We start from the raw sequence: 20,968 nt of genomic DNA, 5'->3' as shown, positions 1-20,968 counted from the left end.
TGCTCTTATTTTATAGGTTTGCACTGGCAAAGTTAAAATACAAATGGCTGTTTCCATCTAGAAACAAAGTAAAATTTATTTACACAAAATTTACAGTAAGCTTCTACAATGCTGATACCATGGTTCCAGGAAGTTAATGCTGATGCCACAGTTACAAGAGGTCTAGAGCATTAGGCTACTAAGATATTTGGTTAACAGAAGCAGAACAGTATGCTGCCTTAGGCTGCACCTTCCCAGAAGCAGACCCCAAGACAAAGATTGGAGGAAAAGTAGTTTATTTGGGAACAAATCTCACAAAGTCATAGTAGGGGACAGAAGTAGTGAGACATAGAAGGGAAGGAAGCCTACAGGTACATTTATGAGGTTACAGCTGTGGGTACTGGGCTCTGGAAGACTAAATAGAACATGCTTCAGAGTTGTCCTACTTGAGGAAGCTGTCATATTTATCTACCAACTCTTACATATCACTGAGGGCTGCTCCCAGAGCTGTGAACTCAACACCAGCCTGTCTCACCTGAGTTGGGCAAGCTCCTATGGCCAGGAGCTACTTGTTGCAGGAAGCTACAGGTATATATAAAAAGAGGAGATTTACTTTTACAGAATTTATTACCTATGCACTTGATTAAATTAGAGCATTAAAAAAGACAACCCTTGGCTGGGCGCAGTGGCTCACCTGAGGTCAGGGGTTCAAGACCAGCCTGGCCAACACAGTGAAATCCCACCTCTACTAAAAATACAAAAATTAGCTGGGCATGGTGGTGCATGCCTGTAATCCCAGCTACTTGGGAGGCTGAGGCAGGAGAATTGCTTGAACCCAGGAGGTAGAGATTGCAGTGAGCCAAGATCGTACCACTGCACTCTAGGCTGGGTGACAGAGTGAGACTCCTCCTCCTCCTCCTCCTAAAAAAAAAAAAAAAAAAAAAAAAAAAAAAAAAAAAAACACCTTGTGATATTTTTTTGGAAGACACACTAAAACAAAAAAAAAAAAAAAAAAAAAAAAAAAAAAAAAAAAAAAAAAAAAGACAACTCTTGGTAATTGTTGTTGAAGCACAGCTTAACACAATATAATACAGGTACAATTAGGTACTGATCTTCTCAGTCACCTGTACCTATTCTGACCTTAGAGTTAGTGAAGCTTAAACATTAAATCACCCTAAATTTAGAAAGTCAAACCTCTGCTAGGATATTAAACTTCAATCCAGATAGGCATCAAATGAGTTAACAGCTATCTTATTCAGCTGCCTGTCTACCCTGACATCAGCATTAGAAATCTACTTCTGGGCAAGGTGCAGTGGCTCACGCCTGTAATCCCAGAACTTTGGGAGGCCGAGGCGGGTGGATCATCTGAGGTCAGGAGATTGAGACCAGCCTGACCAACATGAGGAAACCCCGCCTGCACTAAAAATAGAAAATTAGCCGGGCGTGGTGGCACATGGCTGTAATCCCAGCTACTCGGGAGGCCGAGGCAGGAGAACCACTTGAACCCAGGAGCCAGAGGTTGCAAAGAGCCGAGATCATGCCATTGCACCTCTAGCCTGGGCAATAAGAGCAAAACTCCATCTCAAAAGTCAATCAATCAATCAATCAATCAATCTACTTCTGCTTGGCTATTTATATTCCAAAACACCTGCCATTCTCTCTAGTTATAATTTTTAGAAATTAACCCAGCCTGGGCTGAGAGGTGGAGGTTGCAGTTAGCTGAGATCATGTCACTGCACTCCAGTCTGGGTGATGGAGTGAGACTGTCCCAAAAAATAATGATTATTATTATTATTAATTTTAATTCTTTCCTAAAACTGCTATTTGATAATTCCTAGATATATCTTATGTTACCTTTAAATGAAAAATAACAATAACCATGTTGCCATTTACTCTACATACTATCCTTTATCAACTCAGAATAGCTCTCTCTGTTTACTACCCCAAGAAGGAGGCTTCTATTTCTATTCACTGCCATCAGTCTCCCTTTGCATCTACATATACTTGGTCCTTATTTAATACCAGAGCAACTTGCACATGTTTTAAAGATGTGAAGTTTTAAGTCTATAAACATGTTGGAATCTCACCTGAATCTTAAGCACTCCAACCACCTGGGCTGTAGGTGGTGTGATGGTGAACTTCCACTCTGATCTCCAACGACCATTCCTATTAAAACACAGACACAACATTGCAGAATTAGCAATAAGCACAAGAAAGAAGTGATTTGTCACTGAGGTACAGAAGTTGGGAAAGAGGGGTGCAAAAAACGAAAAAAAAAAAAGAGAGAAACTGTCATTTCCAGTTTGGCAAACCCAAAGCTCTGTCTACTCAAATAAAAGTCTGGATCTAAATGGCCTGACCATAAGCCTTTTCTAAGTTATTTTGACTTTTATTTTTCCTTTTTTCCCTCGAAATGGAAAACCATGCCTATTCTGCTCATGGGAGGCTCTTCCAAAATCAGATGAACAGGCTGCTGAGTTATACAATTAACTCAAGTAGCATTAACCCTAAGCCAAGTAAAACTCAGATTTTCAACAGGGCACTTTACTAATCACTTGTTCTCACTCAAAGAGTAACTTTTAAAGGAAAATATAATTATAAAACCCAGAACTGTAAGGAATCTAAATCTCTCATTTACAGATGGAAAACTGAAGTCTGTAAGTTAAATAATTATTCCAAGCTAGCTGGATTAAAAACCAAGTCTCAACTGCTGGTTTCTTTCGGATATAAATTAGATACAAATAGAAGAGAATATCTATTTCTTACCAGAAGTTTTTAGGCTGAAACTGGTGGCTTTCAATACATGCAATAATAGTCTGTTGCCCATCGATAGTTTTAGCATAAACCTATTGTTGGGAAAACAAAAATAGTTAAATAGACTCCAAACACATTTAATTTAAACAACACGCATTGTACAAAAGCAGCGTGTTAAATCCTTGGGGAGACAAAATCAGATAAAATGAGCTTACAACACAATAGTGTACATGGGATACGAAAACAAAGCAGAACATGTTAGGTTCTACCAGAGACAGTGATATAACAAAAACAGAGGGAAATACTGCTCTTGGTTTGGGGTACAAGGCGGGTGCCATTTAGGCTGGGTCATACAAGACAGATGAGATTCTGATAAGCGGAGACTGAAAATAAAGGCGAGACAGGAAACTAAGGACTTGTTCAGTGAAAGGCTGATAGTTCTGTCATGTTTGGAGGGTGTGTGTGGACTAATGACAGACAAAACAGGATGGTGGATTTAGGTCATGTAATAGTAGATGTAAGAAGTTTAAGACTGGCCGGGCGCGGTGGCTCAAGCCTGTAATCCCAGCACTTTGGGAGGCCGAGAAGGGCGGATCACGAGGTCAGGAGATTGAGACCATCCTGGCGAACACGGTGAAACCCCGTCTCTACTAAAATACAAAAAACTAGCCGGGCGAGGTGGCGGGCGCCTGTAGTCCCAGCTACTCGGGAGGCTGAGGCAGGAGAATGGCGTAAACCCGGGAGGCGGAGCTTGCAGTGAGCTGAGATCCGGCCACTGAACTCCAGCCTGGGCGACAGAGCGAGACTCCGTCTCAACAAAAAAAAAAAAAAAAAAAAAAAGAAGTTTAAGACTTTATTCTATAGGCAATGGAGAGACAGCAAAACATGACTAGAACTAATATTGTCAGAGAATAATCAATACTGGTATTCAAGATAAAACGAAGAAAAGTTGAAGCTTGGTTAGGAGGCCACAGGATTAATCTAGGCAACAAGCCAGGGTTGTATTAAAGGAAATGGAAAGGAAGAGCTGCATACAGAATGCAGAAGAACAATCAAAGTCTAGCAGAATATTGCAAATGACAGGCAAAGGAAAGAAGGAACTAAAGGATGACTAAAAATATGGTGGTGTCATTAACAAACTGGGAACTACAGATAGAGATATCTAGTTAGTAGTTAGAAACACTAACTCTTCCTTAGTGTGGGAGAGGTGAATGGAAATGCAATCATCAAGGGAAAGTAACAAAAAAAATAGTGCTTTATAGTCCACAAAATATGTTTTTACATGTATTTTCTTTTTCCTCCAATAAATCTAATGAAATATATTGTTATCATCTACAGATGAGAAGTTGAAGTTCACAAAGCTTCTTGCCTAAGGTGACTCAGAAAGTGGTAAAGGTAGAATCCAAAGGTAGAATCCCCACTGTTTTTGTGACATCGAATTCTATGTTACTTTACCTGCATTAAATGAACTATGAACTTTGGGGAATGCCTACATTTACAAAGGTAAGGGAAAAAAAGAACTTAGTACAAACAGAGTAAGAATAATTAGGGGACTGGGTGCAATGGCTCACACCTGTAATCCCAGTACTTTGAGAGGCCGTGGCAGGGGGATCACCTGAGGTCAGGAGTTCAAGACCAGCCTGGCCAACTTGGTGGAACCCCATCTCTACTAAAAATACAAAAATTTGCCAGGTGTGGTGGTGGGTGCCTGTAATCCCAGCTACTTGGGAGGCTGAGGCAGGAAAATTGCATGAACCTGAGAGGTGGAGGTTGCAGTGAGCTGAGATCATGCCACTGTACTCCAGCCTGGGCAAAAAGAACAAAACTCCAGCCTAAGTAAAAGATAATTTCTAGTAGTTGATTGGCTTCAGTGTGAAATGCCATTCGGAAGTCATGGACAAGGAAAAGGACATTGGACTAGGTAACTCACAAAGCATTAGTAAACTTAGAGCAGCTTCTGTAGAATGGGGACTAAAGTAAAAAATCAAAGGGTTCAGAAGTAGAGAGAGGAAATGGCATTAGCAGGTGAAGCTAAAAATGTGTACTGATTTGGTGGTGATGCAGAGAGAGATGAGAGAAGGGAAAAAGTGGAGAAGAGGGAGAAAGGGCAAGGTGAAAAGGGCAGACAAAGAAGGAGAAATAGGCCGGGCATGGTGGCTCATGCCTTGTAGTACACACACACACACACACACACACACACAAAAGCTAGGTATGGTGGCGTGCACCTGTGGTCCTAGCTACTTGGGAGGCTGAGGTGAACGGATCACGAGGTCAGGAGTTCAAGATCAGTCTGGCCAATATAGTGAAACTCTGTCTCTACTAAAAATATAAAAATTAGCCAGGTGTGGTGGCAGGCACCTGTAATTCCAGCTACTCGGGAGGCTGAGGCAGGAGAATCGCTTGAGCCCAGGAGAGGGAGGTTGCAGGAAGCCTAGACCACACCATTGCACTCCAGCTTGGGAGACAGAGTTAGACTGTCTCCAAAAAAAAAAAAAAAAAAAAAAGATTTTCTGTCAGTTTCAATCCTTGCAAAACATGGGGGATTAGATGCCTGTCAGAGGACAATGAAAAACGTTTGGAACACACTATGTAGAAAATGTGATAGGGAATAATGAGAGGAAATTATGGACTACTAAGCAGGTAAGCTGAAGACATAGTCATAGGACACTTATATACAGCAGACACCATCAGAGCAATTCCATGACTTTCTGTAGCTCATTTGATAGCTAAGGACACAGTAGGGTTATTTGGTGCTGGAGCTCTCCAAATTAAGAATGGGTAGTGACAAACTTTGAATGGGTAACAGACAATAAATTCAAAGTATATTTAGGATTAAACAGTCAGTTTCTAAATGGGAGTCTATCATGTCTCCCCTTTGCAATACTGGCTTCCCAACAGGAATTCTATACTTGTTCAGTCCACCATAATGGGTATTCTCATTAAAAAAAAAAAAAAAAAAATCAAACATAATGACACCTAGCCTAACATTTATCTAACATTTATGTAGAGCTTACTTTGTGCCAGGCACTGTTCCAGGCATATATTACATATATTACTAATTCATTAAATCTTCACAACAACTCTATGAGGTAAAAACAATTATTTCCATTTTACAGTCAAAGAATTGAAGCACAGAGATGTTAAGTAATTTACCTAAGGTCATACAACTAATTTATTGGCAGGGCCAGGATTCAAACCAGTTAGGCAGGCTTCAAAGTAAGTGCTCCTAACTGTATTCTAGACTTCCATGTAATTCATCATTGCATATTTAAAATATTCCAGTGAAAACTGCTAAGAGAGAGTTTCCCACAACAAAAAAAGATAAATATTTTTGTGTACTAATCCATGTTATTAGCTCAATACAGCCATTCCACAATGTATACATATTAAAAACATCATGTTGTACATACCATACTTTTATTTGTCAATTTAAAATAAAAAATATTCTAATCAATATTTTCTTAATATGCCATAATTTTATAAAGGAAAAATCATGATAAAGTCAAATTTATCTATTTTTACAGTCAAGAGGTAGTAAAAGAAAATCAGGCCAGGTGCAGCAGCTCACACCTGTAACCCCAGCACTTTGGGAGGCCAAGGCAGCCAGATCACCTGATGTCAGAAGTTCAAGACCAGCCTGGCCAACACGGTGAAGCCCCCGTCTCTACTGTCTGTACTAAAAATATAAAAATTAGCCGGGTGTGTTGGTGGGCAACTGTGATCTCAGCTACTCAGGAGGCTGAGGCAGAAGAATTGCTTGAACCCAGGAGATGGAGGTTACAGTGAGCCGACACGGTGCCCCTGCATTCTAGCCTGGGCGACAGAGTGAGACTTTGTCTCAAAAAACAAAACAACAACAAAAAAAGAAAATCACTCCTGAGTTTTAAAAAATCATTTGGTTTTTTTGTTTTTTTGAGACAGTCTCACTCTGTTGCCCAGGCTGGAGTGTAGTGGGGTGGTCTCAGCTCACTGCAACCTCCACCTCCCTTGTTCAAGTGATTCTTGTGCCTCAGCATCCTGAGTAGCTGAGACTACAGGTGTGCACCAGCACATCCAATTACTTTTTGTATGTTTTAAGTAGAGACAAGGTTTCACCATGTTGGCCAGGCTGGTCTGGAACTCCTGGCCTCAAGTGATCTGCCCACCTTGGCCTCCCAAAGTGCTGGGATTACAGGCATGAGCCAACGTACCCAGCCAATTGTTTAGTTCTAATAGTTTTGATTACCTAATATAAATATCTAAACTATGTAGAAGTAGCTTTGTGTAAAAATGCCTATATCAAAAAGTCATAAATATGAGCAACAGCTCTCTCAACAATCTTAGTATACCATTTTTTCTCTGTGTCCAAACCAAAGACCTTTTAGATCTGGGTAAAAATACAAACAAGAAAAAAATTAATTTAAAAGGTTAATTTAAAAAAAGAAAGGAAAAAAAAAAACCAAAGACCTTTTCCTGATGGGTGTAAGGCATTTCTCATAAGTCAAATGTGAAAACTGGGATTTTAAAAGAATTTTCCATATAAAATTTCCATTTATTTATACCCCTTTCCAAAATGATTTAGGGAATAAAATGCAGAGAAGAGAGCATGACAAAGAAAGAAGGGATGTTTGGTAGGCCAAAGTCTCCAAAGGATAAGGTAAATATAAGAAAACACTCTCTGATAATGAAGCAGATACTTAACAGTACAGAAGCCGTTGGAATAATGGTCTTTCACATAAGCTCTTAAAGCACTGTCACAGGATTCTCTCCAAGATTTCAGACCTCCATCTACTTCTTCTGGCTGGGGATCACTTGCTTCTTTCCGTAAGTGATCAAATTTAAAGGAAATTTTGTTTCTTGGATCTAAAAATCTGCTATTACCCAGGTCACCGTGCTCTGTAATTAAGACCTTCCAAAGAATCATTAAACATATGAGTAACTTTGTAAAAAAGACAATTCTTGCTGTCTTTTGTGAAACACATCAATAAAAATTCTGAGGCAGTTAACTTTTCATTTTGTCAGATTTCTCTTTCATATTAATTTTCAACCAAGCCTCATATTATTAAGAATATTACATTTATGAATAAGTCAACTTTAAACTACAAAATATCCCCCATACTAATAATATACTTCATTTCTTGGTTTCTAATATATTATCTATATAGGTACTTTATACATAGCTGCGATAACTTTTATGTACACTTTTGTATTTTTTTCACAGATTTTTTCCAGAGTCATTATGAAACTTTAGGGCCATTACACTTAGCATTTAAAATAGGTAATACATTCACATGGTTCAAAAATGAAAAAATACATAAACTGTTTTCTCACCCCATTTCCCAACCACCAAAATCCTAAAGTAATAAATAAGTAGTCTAAATTTCAGGAGTGCCTGCTTTTCCATTAAATATGTCTGCTGTTACTCTTATCAATGAGAATTAAAGACAGCTGGAAAACCTGTACGACTTAAATACTTCCATTTTCACTGTTCTTGTTAGAGGCTGCTCTCCTTTCTTGTCAAAGAAACTGCTAGTGTTATCAGAAAGAGGAAAAATATCCTAACATGTAGAGTACGTACAAAAACTAAAAAAACTAAGACAAATTTATTCAGCACCTGGTTCAGACATCTGCTTTGGTTTCTATTAATAGGATTTCTACTATCTCCCAGGCATAGCCTTCTAAAAGGCAATTATTACCTGATCTTCATATCCTTCTATCTTCACAGGCGTGAACTGATCCATGTTATACTGGGCAAATGCACTGTTTTTTTAAAAAGTTTAAAAAAAAAAAAAAAAAAAGAGGGAGAGAGAAAAGAATTATGTGTAAATAAACACAAAGGTGGTTCACAGAATAGTGAAAGGAAATGTGAAAACAGTACCTGGTACTTTTCCCCTTTCTCCCCAGACATCCAGTGTTAACATAATGCCTTCCAGCTTTCTGTAAGGACTCCTCTCCAAGGAGATCTTGGAAGCTCCTTAAACTCTGAAATTACCTTTTCCTCTTTGCTCCTAAGCTCCAAAAGACCCTCTACTTAGACAATTCCAAAGTTGGTTTGTTTTGAGATAGTCTCACTATGTTGCCAGGCTGGCCTCAAACACCCGGGCTCAAGAGATTTTCCCATGTTTCCTGAGTAGCTGGGACTACAGGTGCGCACCACAACACTCGGCTAATTCCAAAGTTTGAAGCAAGCTGATTATTGTGAACTGCCAACAATTTTAATCGTTTGGGCAGAAGCTTTCAGTAATTCAAAAGAATTTTCCATTGATACACTATTTTGGAAATGATTTTTTTTTCTCAGCTCTCAAAGTCACGAGAAACTATAATTAAATGTCAGAAGGCATCTGACATGCGAAGAAGGTAAAGTGAGAGTTGAGCATGAGTCAAGTATAAAAGCAGAGCCTCAGGCACAGAGTAGTTATTTTTAAAAGAGCAATGCATAAATAATCAAAGTACATGCCTAATATTACTGTTGATTTGTCCAAAGCTTGATTTTTGAAATTCTGCATTTTTAATGGCTCTCTAACACATTTTACAAAGCTAAAGCAAAAAACAAGATAAAAGAAAGATGGAAATAAGAGTTACACTTATATTCTTGAAAAGTATCAGTCTTCTCACAGCATTCCCAATTTTAACCTATTAAAATAGACTGCTAGTATTTTTTCCCCATGTCAGACAGGTAATGTGCCAACATAACAAGGTGTGAGGGAGGCACATCTCACATGCATGTGAAAACTCAACCATCACACTTATGAACTACAAAAGGATGGAGATCACTAGCTTCAAGTAGAGTGTTAAACTTTCCCTAGGCTTTTCAAGATAAAGCAAAATAACAAAATGTAAACTTCTTCAAATACTTAAAGCTTTTTTTTTTTCAGATGCTGGGCTGGAGTGCAATGGCATGATCTTGGTTTACGGCAACCTCCACTTCCCAGGTTCAAGCAATTCTCCTGCCTCAGCTGGATCAGCTACTCAGCTAATCCCGAGTAGCTGGGATTACAGGCATGTGCCATCACGCCCGGCTAATTTCTGTATATTTAGTAGAGACAGGGTTTCTCCATGTTAGTCAGGCTGGTCTCGAACTCCCAACCTCAGGTGATCCGCCTGCCTCAGCCTCCCAAAGTGCTGGGATTACAGGAGTGAGCCACCGTGCCCAGCCTCTAAAGCTAATTTTCAATCTTATTTTGTTAAAAGTTATTACTGTCTATTTTGTTTATTTATTTATTTGGCTGGGGATGGAGTCTCACTGTTGCCCAGGCTAGAGTGCTGTGGTGCGATCTTGGCTCACTGCAACCACCACCTTTCAGATTCAAGTGATTCTCCTGCCTCAGTCTCCTAAGTAACTGGGATTACAGATGTGCACCACCACACCCAGCTAATTTTTGTATTTTTAGTAGAGACAGGGTTTCACCATGTTGGCCAGGCTGGTCTCGAACTCCTGACCTCAGGTGATCCACCCACCTCGGCCTCCCAAAGTGCTGGGATTACAGGTGTGAGCCACCACACCCAGCCAAAAGTTATTACTGTGTTTTACTTTTTTTTTGTTTTGAGACGGAGTCTGGCTCTGTCGCCCAGGCTGGAGTGCAATGGCCGGATCTCAGCTCACTGCAAGCTCCGCCTCCCGGGTTTATGCCATTCTCCCGCCTCAGCCTCCCGAGTAGCTGGGATTACAGGCTTGAGCCACCGCGCCCGGCCTGTGTTTTACTTCTTAAAGCACCACATCCCCATGTAGCAAAATTAATCCCAAACACATTGGCTCTTCAGAAAGGATATAAATTATTCATAAAAAGTAGAATAAATATTAGTTTAAAAAAAAAAACGAGTAGGAAGTAAATATTTTATTCTAGTGTATGTCCTAAGACTATGGATTACAAACACCAACACGAAAATGTCCTTACCTTTAATTCCATCTCAAGTCAACAGGATCTCCATTTTACCAGCTGCCTAAGCCAAAAACTTGGGGTGATCTTTGATTCTTCTCTGTCTCTCACACTTCACATCCAGTCCATCAGTAAATCTTGTAGGCTCTACTTAAGTACATATTCAGAATCTGACTCCTTCCCACCACCCCCACTGCTACCACTCTAGTCCAACCACTAGCATCTATCCCTGAACTATTGTAATAGTCTTGCAATTACTCATCTTACCTCACCTTTTGCCCCTCTACACAGGAGCTAGTGATTATTCTAAAATATAAGTCTTATTATGTTACTCTCTGCTCAAAACAATCTCACTATCTCTGCCAGAATGAAATTCACTCTTTAACGTAACTTACAACACCCTACTCATTCCAGAAGCTCTGGAATTATCTGGGGATGGTTCTGGTGGCCAGAAACAGGAGCAAATCCAGGAAAGATGGCAAATCTTAGCTACTTCAAGACCTTCATTTTATAAAGACTGAAGGCAGTAATTATGATAATGATTATGAAAACATTAATTGAGCACTTACTATGAGGACTATGGCCACGGGACTGAAATGCTTTAATACAGAAATAAGACTGAATTTTTCTTCTCTATGGAAAATCAAATATTTGGGTCTTCTCTATGGAAAATCAAATATTTAAAATTCTCTTAACAAGAGGGTTCCCCAAGAACCTATAGTCTATAAGAACCAGAATATTTATAAACACAAAGCTTTAGTGTCAGTGCAATTAAAGCAAATGAAGTATCTGAACTACAGACCAACTTCTCTTAATCTTAGCCAAAAGGCGGAGAAGCTACATACCAGCTTCTCTTTGGTTCTAATTGGAAATAGGATAACAGGCTTTAGTTTGCAATCACACTTGGGTGATATTCAACATCCACCCCTTTCAGCTTATCAAGTGATGTACGGAGCAGATTTATTGTGGGTAGCTCTCAAGGATAAAACTGGGACCAATATGGCAGGCAAACTGAAGAACTTGCCTTGTGAGATTTTGAATTCCTTATTACTAGAAGCATTCAGATTAGATAACTGTCTATTGACAGATGTTGATGAAATTCTTTCAGTGAAAGAAAGCAGAGAGGAGTTAAACTAGCAAATGATGAATGTCCTTTTGTATGGCAGATTCTATGAATCTAAGAGAAACCATCATTAGAGTATATCCCTGATGTGAGCGCCTAGCTTCCTTAAATCAATGTATAATTAGGGTATCATTCACGATGACAATTACAGTAAAGCTCTGCAAATTCTGTTTGCAGAATCTAGTCCCAAAGTGAGTTCCAAAAAAGCAGTATGGACAGGGCAGATTGTTTCCCAGGCAGCAGCTCTTACAACAGTTTTCTATGGCTAAAATCTAAACCAATTATATATCATACCCAATGACTTTATGATAATTATTAGTTGCTCTGCATCAACATGTCCTTGTTCTGTCTCCCCATCCCTACCCCACCTAGCCATTATCCAACTCTTTACAAAGGAACTCTGAGCCAGTTGGGTAGACAGCAATTGAAATAGAACTTTGTGTTGAAGAGTAGAGTAGTGATAAAGCCAGACAACAGGGAGCGTTGAAAGCTACAGCAAGTTTAGATTTTATTATAGAAGGTATCAAAAAAAAAAAAAAAAAAAAAAAAGAGGCACCACTGTAGTATTTTTGAAGGCAAGGACACAGTGGAAATATTTTAGAAAGATTAATTAGCTTCAGAGTGATAAGGAGTCAATGATTAGGTAACCTAATCATGCTTTTATCCTATGGTTAATTCTCACTATTAAGGCACTTTATTAATATTTGCTATTCTTAAACATTATCATTCCTCACTGGCAGATCATTCCTATGTATAGCTAGCTGTTTAAAAAAACTCAACATGAACTAGAACAACCATAAAGGAAAACCTAACAGCTAACATTAAACTCTGCTTTAATGGCGCAAATGTGGGCAGAAATAAAAACTAGTTCATATATTATAATAAGCTTTGAGGAAGTAAACAACAATTGGGGGAACATGTTTTCTCCAATTAAAAAAAATAACGAAAATTGCTAAACCCAACTGCTTTACTTTGAAGTATTTTAAACTTCGTTTTCAGGGTGCTAGTTCACTGTCAACATAGTTTATCCAATGTTAGAATAACATTCTAAGTGGATTTGGAAAGATACTTACTGTGCTGCCCCTTCCCTGAGGAGATTGTCATTATTAAGTAGTAGCCGAACATCTGAGGAGGAAAAATGTTACAATGTTCAGTGGAGGATAAATTTGAGAAATTTTAGCAGATTTCTAGATTCAATTTTTAAAATTCAGGCTTTGTAAGATTAGTCTTCAGGTGTACTATATGAGTAGAAATTCTTTTTTTTTTTGAGACGGAGTCTCGCTCTGTCGCCCAGGCTGGAGTGCAGTGGCCGGATCTCAGCTCACTGCAAGCTCCGCCTCCCAGGTTTACGCCATTCTCCTGCCTCAGCCTCCCGAGTAGCTAGGACTACAGGCGCCTGCCACCTCGTCCGGCTAGCTTTTTCTTTTGTATTTTTTAGTAGAGACGGGGTTTCACCGTGTTAGCCAGGATGGTCTCGATCTCCTGACCTCGTGATCCGCCCGTCTCGGCCTCCCAAAGCGCTGGGATTACAGGCTTGAGCCACCGCGCCTGGCCCCATGAGTAGAAATTCTAAACATGCAAATATAAAGATGCTAATGTTCACAGATTTGTGTACAATTATGTATGCTATATAGCCTCAAGGAACTTCACAGCAAACGAATAACATGGTTTATAGAAAGCCACAGTTAAAGAGTGTTAATTCTGTATTTAAATGAATCCTTTAATATGAGCATAGATTAAGAATTGCAGGCTCTTCTACAACATCATATCAAGAAAGCTGGGCACAATTCAGTCAGTGACAGTGAAATTCTTAAAACACATTTTTCATTGGAGAATCTAATGTGAAGTCTACAACCTTTTTAAAAAGCTGTGTGTCAGAAGTCTAGTCACTTTTTTTTTTGAGATGAAGTCTCACTCTTGTCGCCCAGGCTGGAGTGTAATGGTGCAATCTCAGCTCACTCCAACCTCCACCTCCCTGGTTTACGAGATTCTCTCGCCTCAGCCTCCTGAGTAGCTGGGATTACAGGCGCCTGCCACCACGCTCAGCTAACTTTTGTATTTTTAGTAGAGACAGGACTTCACCATGTTGGTCAGGTTGGTCTTGAACTCCTGACTTAAGGCGATCTGCCCACCTCAGCCTCCCAAAGTGCTGGGATTCCAGGTGTCAGCCACCACACTTGGCCTGTTAGTCAAGAATTTATCTGAGCTAAAGTTCAAGAAGAATTTTCTACTGAAAATTGAAAATTTCGGCTGGGTGCGGTGGCTCATGCCTGTAATCCTAGCATTTTGGGAAGCTGAGGCGGGCGGATCATGAGGTCAAGAGATTGAGACCATTCTGGCCAACATGGTGAAACCCCATCTCTTCTAAAAATACAAAAAAATGAGTGGAGCGTGGGGGTGAGCACCTGTAGTTCCAGCTACTTGGGAGGCAGGGGTTCCAGTGAGCCAAGATCACGCCACTGCACTCCAGACTGGCGACAGAGCAAGATTCTGTCAAAATAATAATAATAATAAAAAGAAAAAGAAAATTTCAACAGGAAAATTTATTTAAAATGTTACTAAGAATTTAGTCAATGTAAAAGACTAGAAAAAGGCTGCATTTGTTTCCTTTGCTGTTGGTGCTCAAAAGCCACACACAGTTTTATAAAAAATATCTTGATTTACTTCTGTTATATCTTATACTCCTTGAAGCAAATGTTTGTGTTTTTCCCAGTTACTTTTCCCAATTTTAGCAATCAAGATTATTATTGACTGTTCTACCATCTGGACCAGGTACAGAGGAATATCATACAGTTACTCTCGAGTAGCTAACTTTCTAATATAACATTAGAATCTCAAAATAAATGTTTGCTAAACTGAACCAAGATGTACAACAATTATTATTTTACTTAAGGAATCTTTAAGATGAACTTAATAACTTAAAATGGGATTATGATTATTTATTTCATCATGAAGTTTAAGATGCTCCATCACATTTTCCATCTTGTAAAATGTATTAAGACAGCAGATAGTATGGAAAGTTGTAAATGTATTTAACTGTGGTTCCCCAACCTGCTGCGATTCAGAATCACCTGGTAAAGAACTTGATGAAATACAGATTAACCAGTTCCACCTCAGATCTAATGAATGTGAATCTTGAGGGGAAGATAAAGCTGAATCTGCATATTTAACAAGCTTCCCAGATATAGTCAGTTCAGCCCCACTGGCCCAAAAAAGTGTTCCATAACATGTGACTTCCTAAGGGAAAGCACTGAAGAAAATTAAGCTATGATCTATAAGGAAAAAATAAAACTATGAAAATAATTTAGTATTGTTTCTACATTTATTGATACTAATCTGCCTTAAAATCTTTTCTCACATAAGACAGGCATCCTAATTTATGGGTTAGGAGCTTTATTTTGACTCAGACCTGGTTTGAATTCTTACTTTGACATTTACTAACTGGAGGACCTTGGACAAGTTATTTTAATTTCTTCGAATCTTGATTTACTTAGCTATAGCTACAACAAGTCATAAGAATTAAAACAGATAGCAAGTACTCAATAAATAATGGTAATTAAGGAGGGATTAAAATACTAATCTTTACTCACCATTGAATACTTCATTAAATTCCCCTGGGGGTGCATGAGTGATGAATTTAGCAGCTATGCGTACCTAAAGAGAAACAAAATTTACACTTAGAATTATGAAGAGTAACATATAAAAGGAGAAACAATTAACAAATTACAAAATTTTCATCACATTTCTTGAAAAAAATGTCCTGTTTAAACATTTACTGTTTAGCAGCCTTCAAATTTTCTTTTCATAAAGCACCCCAAAGCTGTTACTATAAATATAGGTACATTCTGATTTGGGAATATATGTGTTTTGATAAATTTGAATTTGTCTTTCAAAACAGGATAATAGTTTTGACCAAATACATTACATTCACAAAAGAGAAAGCTTTGATCTAGATTATGAACATTTAAGCAAAACTAAATAAAATATTAGCAAATTAAATAGCATACCAATACCAATTCTCCCAATACAAGGATGGTTCAATATAATAAGTTACTGTAACTTACAAATTAAAAGACCAAAACCACGTGATCATCTCAACTCATGCTGAAAAAAAAATTAACACCTACTCCAATATCATAAAAAAACAAAACTATTAGTTTTTGGTAGATATAAAATAAACACCTTTAACTTAATAAAGGGCTATCTACCAAAATTCTACAAAAACCTTAATAATGAAACATAAGCAATGTCACTAACTTTATTAACTAATTAATTTATTTTGAGATAGGGTCTTGGCTGTTGTCCAGGCTGGAGTGCAGTGGCACGATCAAGGCTTACTGCAGCCTCAACCTCCTGGGCTCAAGCGATCTTCCTGCCTCAGCCTCTTGAGTAGCTGGGGCCACAGGCATGTGCCACCACACCTAATTTTGTAATTCTTATTTTTGTAGAGACAAGTCTCACCATGCCCAGGCTGGTCTCAAACTCTTAGATTCAAGTGATCCTCTGGCCTGGGCCTTCCAAAGTGTTGGGGTTATAGGTGTGAGCCACTGTGCCTGCCCTAAGTCATCAATTTTAATACCAAAGATGACTCCTATCACCTCTACTATTCACCACTGTATTAGAGGGCATAAGGAATGCTATGGAAAATATTTCTTCTGTTATTCAACCTAGTTTCTGTCCTCTGCCCCCTGTTGCCATTCTCCCTTTTTAGATATACTATTATAAATGGATGATAAAATGTTAGGTTCTAACCCGCTTATCTAATTGTTTTTCTCTAGATTTTATCTTTTTTGTCATTTTATGCTTTGGGGAAAATGCTTGACTCCAATCCACTAATATGCTCTTCATCTGTGCCCATTTTCCTGCTCAATTTTTTTTTTAAGAGACAGGGTCTCGCTATATTGCCCAGGTTGGAGTACAGTGGCATGATCATAGCTCATTGCAGCCTCCAACTCCTGACCTCAGGAATCTTTCCGCATCAGCCTCCTGAGTAGCCGGGAGTACAGGCACTCATCACCAGGCCCAGCATAACAATTATTTTGACTGTTCAATTTTTAATTTCTAAGATTTTTGGTAATTCCTTTTGTCTTTTTTTTTTTGGTACTGGCAAGTATGTAGAGCAAAGCAATTTCTTTTAGTGTGTATACAATCATCTATATTAGGACATTAACTCCTTATTTAATTTTTTAGGTGTTTTTTCTCAGAGACAGGGTCTCACTTGGTTGCTCAGGTTAGAGTGCAGCAGTGTGATCAAAGTTCACTGTAACCTTAAACTCCTGGGCTCAAGTGATCCTCCTGCCTCAAGTTCTCAAGTAGCTAAGACTACAGGTGTGCCTCACCATGCCTGGCTAATTTTTAAAAATTTTTAATTTCCTGCAGAGAGAGGGTCTCATTATGTTGCCCAGGCAGTTCTCAAACTCCTGGCCTCAAGTGATCCTCCCAACTCAGCCTCCCAAAGCACTGAGATTACAGGTGTGGGCCAATGTGCCCAGTATAACTACCCATTTTAAAGTCTTGTTCTATTGATTGTTTCCTAAAAATTTAGATCCTCTCTTCATTGAATTTGATTCTTCCCTTTCGTGGTATTGGTTTTCCATGAATGGTGCTCTGAATTTAATTTAGTTTGCCATTCTGTTTGCTGGTAGTTTGTCTCTAGTGACTACAGGGGAAGGAAAGAGTAGATTTGCTTCTGCTCATCAGGGTGTGTGAGCAGTTTATCTTCGGAGTGAGCCCAAGGTCCAACAGGCTAGGTGGGACACTGTTCTGTGTCTATGGTCCCAGTGCTCATACTCAGTGCTATATTCTGAGGACAAATGCTGTTTTTGTCTTCAGCTTAGCCCAAAGAGGAGAGAAGGGAGGAGCTAAGTGGTCCAACTAGCTAGAGAGCAATTCTCCAGTTAATCTACTCTAAGACTGTTCTGGGTCCCTTCCTTCTTGATTCTTAAACTGATGTAAGATGCTCTAGAATGGTTCCTATCTATCTGGCATTTGGCAATACTAATATATAGATATTTGGCAGTATCTATACATAGTAATAATGCTAGTAATGATAATAAATAGGGCTCACCACAAATGAGTCTCTCAGTATAGTTCTAACATACTATGAAAGAAAGGATGAAAATTCCCTAATATTTGATGTGATAATGAATATGAAGATGATTCAACTCCCTAATGTAGGGCAAAGAAGAACATGGTATATCTAACAATAAACTGAGCCTTATTTCTAGATAGGCATCCTCTGTTGACTTCTTTATTTCCTTCAAACAATTTTAAGTTATTGATGACCCCATCAAATTCAAACCATTCTTCAGCATTAAAAAAAAAAAAAAAAAAAACTTTCAAGAGTCTCTTGAAAATAAAGCTGGGGCCAGGTGCGGTGGCTCCTGACTGTAATCCCAGCACTTTGGGAGGCTGAGGTGGGTGGATCACTTGAGGTCAGGAGTTCAAGACCAGTCTGGCCAACATGGCGAAACCCCATCTCTACTAAAAATACAAGAATTAGCTGGATGTGGTGGTGGGTACCTGTAATCCCAGCTACTTGGGAAGCTGAGGCAGGAGAATCACCTGAACCCGGAAGGTGGAGGTTGTAGTGAACTAAGATTATACTCCAGCCTGGGCAACTGTAGGAGACTCTGTCTTAAAAAAAAAAAAAAAAAGAAAAGAAAAGAAAAGAAAGAAAGCTGGGAGTGAGAAGAGAATTAGAAAAAAACCCCAGAAATTTGGGTCGGGTGCAGTAGTTCATGCCTGTAATCCCAGCAATTTGGGAGCCTGAGGCAGGCAGATCATTTGAGGTCAGGAGTTTGAGACTAACCTGGCCAACATGGTGAAACCCTATTTCTACTAAAAATACAAAACTTAGCTGGCATGGTGGCGCACACCTGTAATCCCAGCTACTTGAGAGGTTGAGGCAGGAGAATCTCTTGAACCCAGGAGGCGGAGTTTGCAGTGAGCCGAGATCCTGCCACTGCACTCCAGCCTGGGCGACAGAGTGAGACTGTCTCAAAAAAGAAAATAAACGAAACAGAAATGCTTTACACCTTTAGTATCCCTAGGTTTATACAAATAATCTTACTGTAAGTTTACTCTTATTCTGAAAAGGACAAAGAAAAGTTGCTCTGTGATGAAACCGTTAGTCGAGAAAGGCCTAGTGATTGATGGAGCAAGGTAGAATGAAAAATTTGGGTTCCAATAACTGTCTCTGTTGGTCCATCAGCTAACTAGATTTGTGATCCTAGAAACATTACTGTTTTCGGTCCTGAGTTTTCTCATTATAACCCAACTCCTCATAGAGTCATATTAGAAGATCTGCAAAATTTCTTTTAGCTGCAAAATCCTACAAAGTTTTTAAGATTTGAAAGACAAAAGTTGGTATGTGAACTACCTGGAAGCAGGCATCAGGAATTTATGCCACAAAAAACGTATTAGAACATTCTTAGGTACATAAAGTGTTAGAACCCTGCCTTGACAGGGTAATTACAGATAGTGTATTATTTTTTCTGGGATGAAAACTGGTGGAGGGGAAATGCTCCATAAGGCTCCTTATATTAACTGAGCAAAAACAATAAAAAGAGGGATTCTAATCATGAAGAAATCCTGCTCAACTCATGAAAATTATGCTACACAGGACTAACTGTTACAATATAGATTTCTAACTATATTTTCTTTGGCATGTACACTTAATCACATTTCTGTATGTTTCAACTGTTGGTATCAATCTCTTATTTAAAAAATCAGTAATCCTACTTTTAATAATAAACCTTGTTTTTTTTTTTTTTTGGTCTATTTGTGACAAATCTGTGGAGTGAGCTATGGTCTATCCCCTTTCTGTCAAGGTGCATTTCCCATAATCTTTACATAATTATGAAACACCTCAGTCAAGTAAAGTGTGTGTAATCCAAAAAATAAGTATATACATATTCATACACTATCAAAAAAGTACCTTCCCTGAAAGGAAAAAGGAATAAAGCCACAGTCATATTTTACATACTACTTATATAACATAATATTTGAATGTACAATAAAATTACCAAACTGAAAATTTAAGATACTAATATTCCTGAAATCCCACCCAAATTTTCAGAAGTTACAAAATCTGATGGAATTGGTACAACTGAAAGAAGAGCAGTTTGTTTGGATAGAAGATGAACTGATACTGCATATAAAAAAGTAGTAATTCACCCATTCAGCAAACTAGGAAGAGAAGTATCAATAAATAAAGACTGAAGACTGGATAAGACATTGTCACTACCCTCAAGGACCTGACGCCTAGATAGTAATGTAGCAAGCAGGTATTAAATGTAGACTGAGGCACAAAGGAAGATGCAATCAACTCTGTATACCCACATTAAACAGGGGGTGGTTGGCCAGGCGTGGTGGCTCACGCCTATAATCCCAGCACTTTGGGAGGCCGAGGTGGGCGGATCACGAGGTCAGGAGTTTAAGACCAGCCTGGCCAAGATGGTGAAATCCCATCTCTACTTTAAAAAATTACAAAAATTAGCCAGGCACGGTGGCAGGCAACTGTAATCACAGCTACTGGGGAGGCTGAGGCAAGAGAATCGCTTGAACCCAGGTAGCGGAGGTCGCAGTGAGCCAAGATTGCGCCACTGCACTCCAGCCTGGGAGATAAGAGTGAGATTCTGTCTCAAAACAAAAACAAAAACGTAGTCTTCAAAGGTAGTGATGTTTGAGATGGATTGGAGGATGAGTAGTTAAGACCAGGGAGGGCATTCCAAGTAGAGGAAACAATATACACAAACTAAGACAGTATGTCGTAACAAACTGAATGTAGGCATTTACAAGACTTGCAAAATGTAAAACAATGTTACTTGTCACACTAATTCCTTTTCTGTTTTGGAAAATAAAAATTTTTTTTTTAAACAACAAATAACTATGCTAAATGTAATAGGTTTATTATTTTAAAACAAGTTATTTTAAAAATCAGTTTCAGTATTTTTTTTGGGACAGAGTCTCAGTCTATCACCCAGACTGGAGTACGGTAGCACAATCTCAGCTCACTGCAACCTCCACCTCCCAGGTTCAAGTGATTCTCTGGCCTCAGCCTCTTGAGTAGCTGGGATTACAGGCACGTGCCATACCGTCTGGTTAATTTTTGTGTTTTTAGTAGAGATGGGGTTTCACCATGTTGGCTAGGCTCGTCTTGAACTCCTGATCTCAAATGATCCACCTGCCTCACCTCCCAAAGTGCCAGGACTACAGGTGTGAGCCACTGCGCCCGGCCTCAGTTTTAATATCT

At 38.9% G+C, this 20,968-nt stretch overlaps 1 protein-coding gene across 1 annotated transcript in view; it reads right to left on the bottom strand.

Annotated features, from left to right (window-relative positions):
- Positions 1-20,968, bottom strand: part of CAPZA1 (capping actin protein of muscle Z-line subunit alpha 1) — a 49,881-nt gene that overhangs the window by 8,692 nt on the left and 20,221 nt on the right. The window contains exons 2-7 of the mRNA XM_017869720.1: positions 15,303-15,366; positions 12,786-12,837; positions 8,409-8,472; positions 7,415-7,621; positions 2,746-2,825; positions 2,067-2,145 (exon numbers count right to left, since the gene is read on the bottom strand). Of these exons, the coding sequence (XP_017725209.1) occupies positions 2,067-2,145; positions 2,746-2,825; positions 7,415-7,621; positions 8,409-8,472; positions 12,786-12,837; positions 15,303-15,366 (546 nt within the window). The remainder of the gene's footprint in view (positions 1-2,066; positions 2,146-2,745; positions 2,826-7,414; positions 7,622-8,408; positions 8,473-12,785; positions 12,838-15,302; positions 15,367-20,968) is intronic.

This window comes from Rhinopithecus bieti, unplaced genomic scaffold (genome assembly GCF_001698545.2).
Source record: "Rhinopithecus bieti isolate Rb0 unplaced genomic scaffold, ASM169854v2 scaffold_3040, whole genome shotgun sequence".
Taxonomy (NCBI): Eukaryota; Metazoa; Chordata; class Mammalia; order Primates; family Cercopithecidae; genus Rhinopithecus; species Rhinopithecus bieti.
This window is presented reverse-complemented; position numbering and strand designations above follow the sequence as displayed.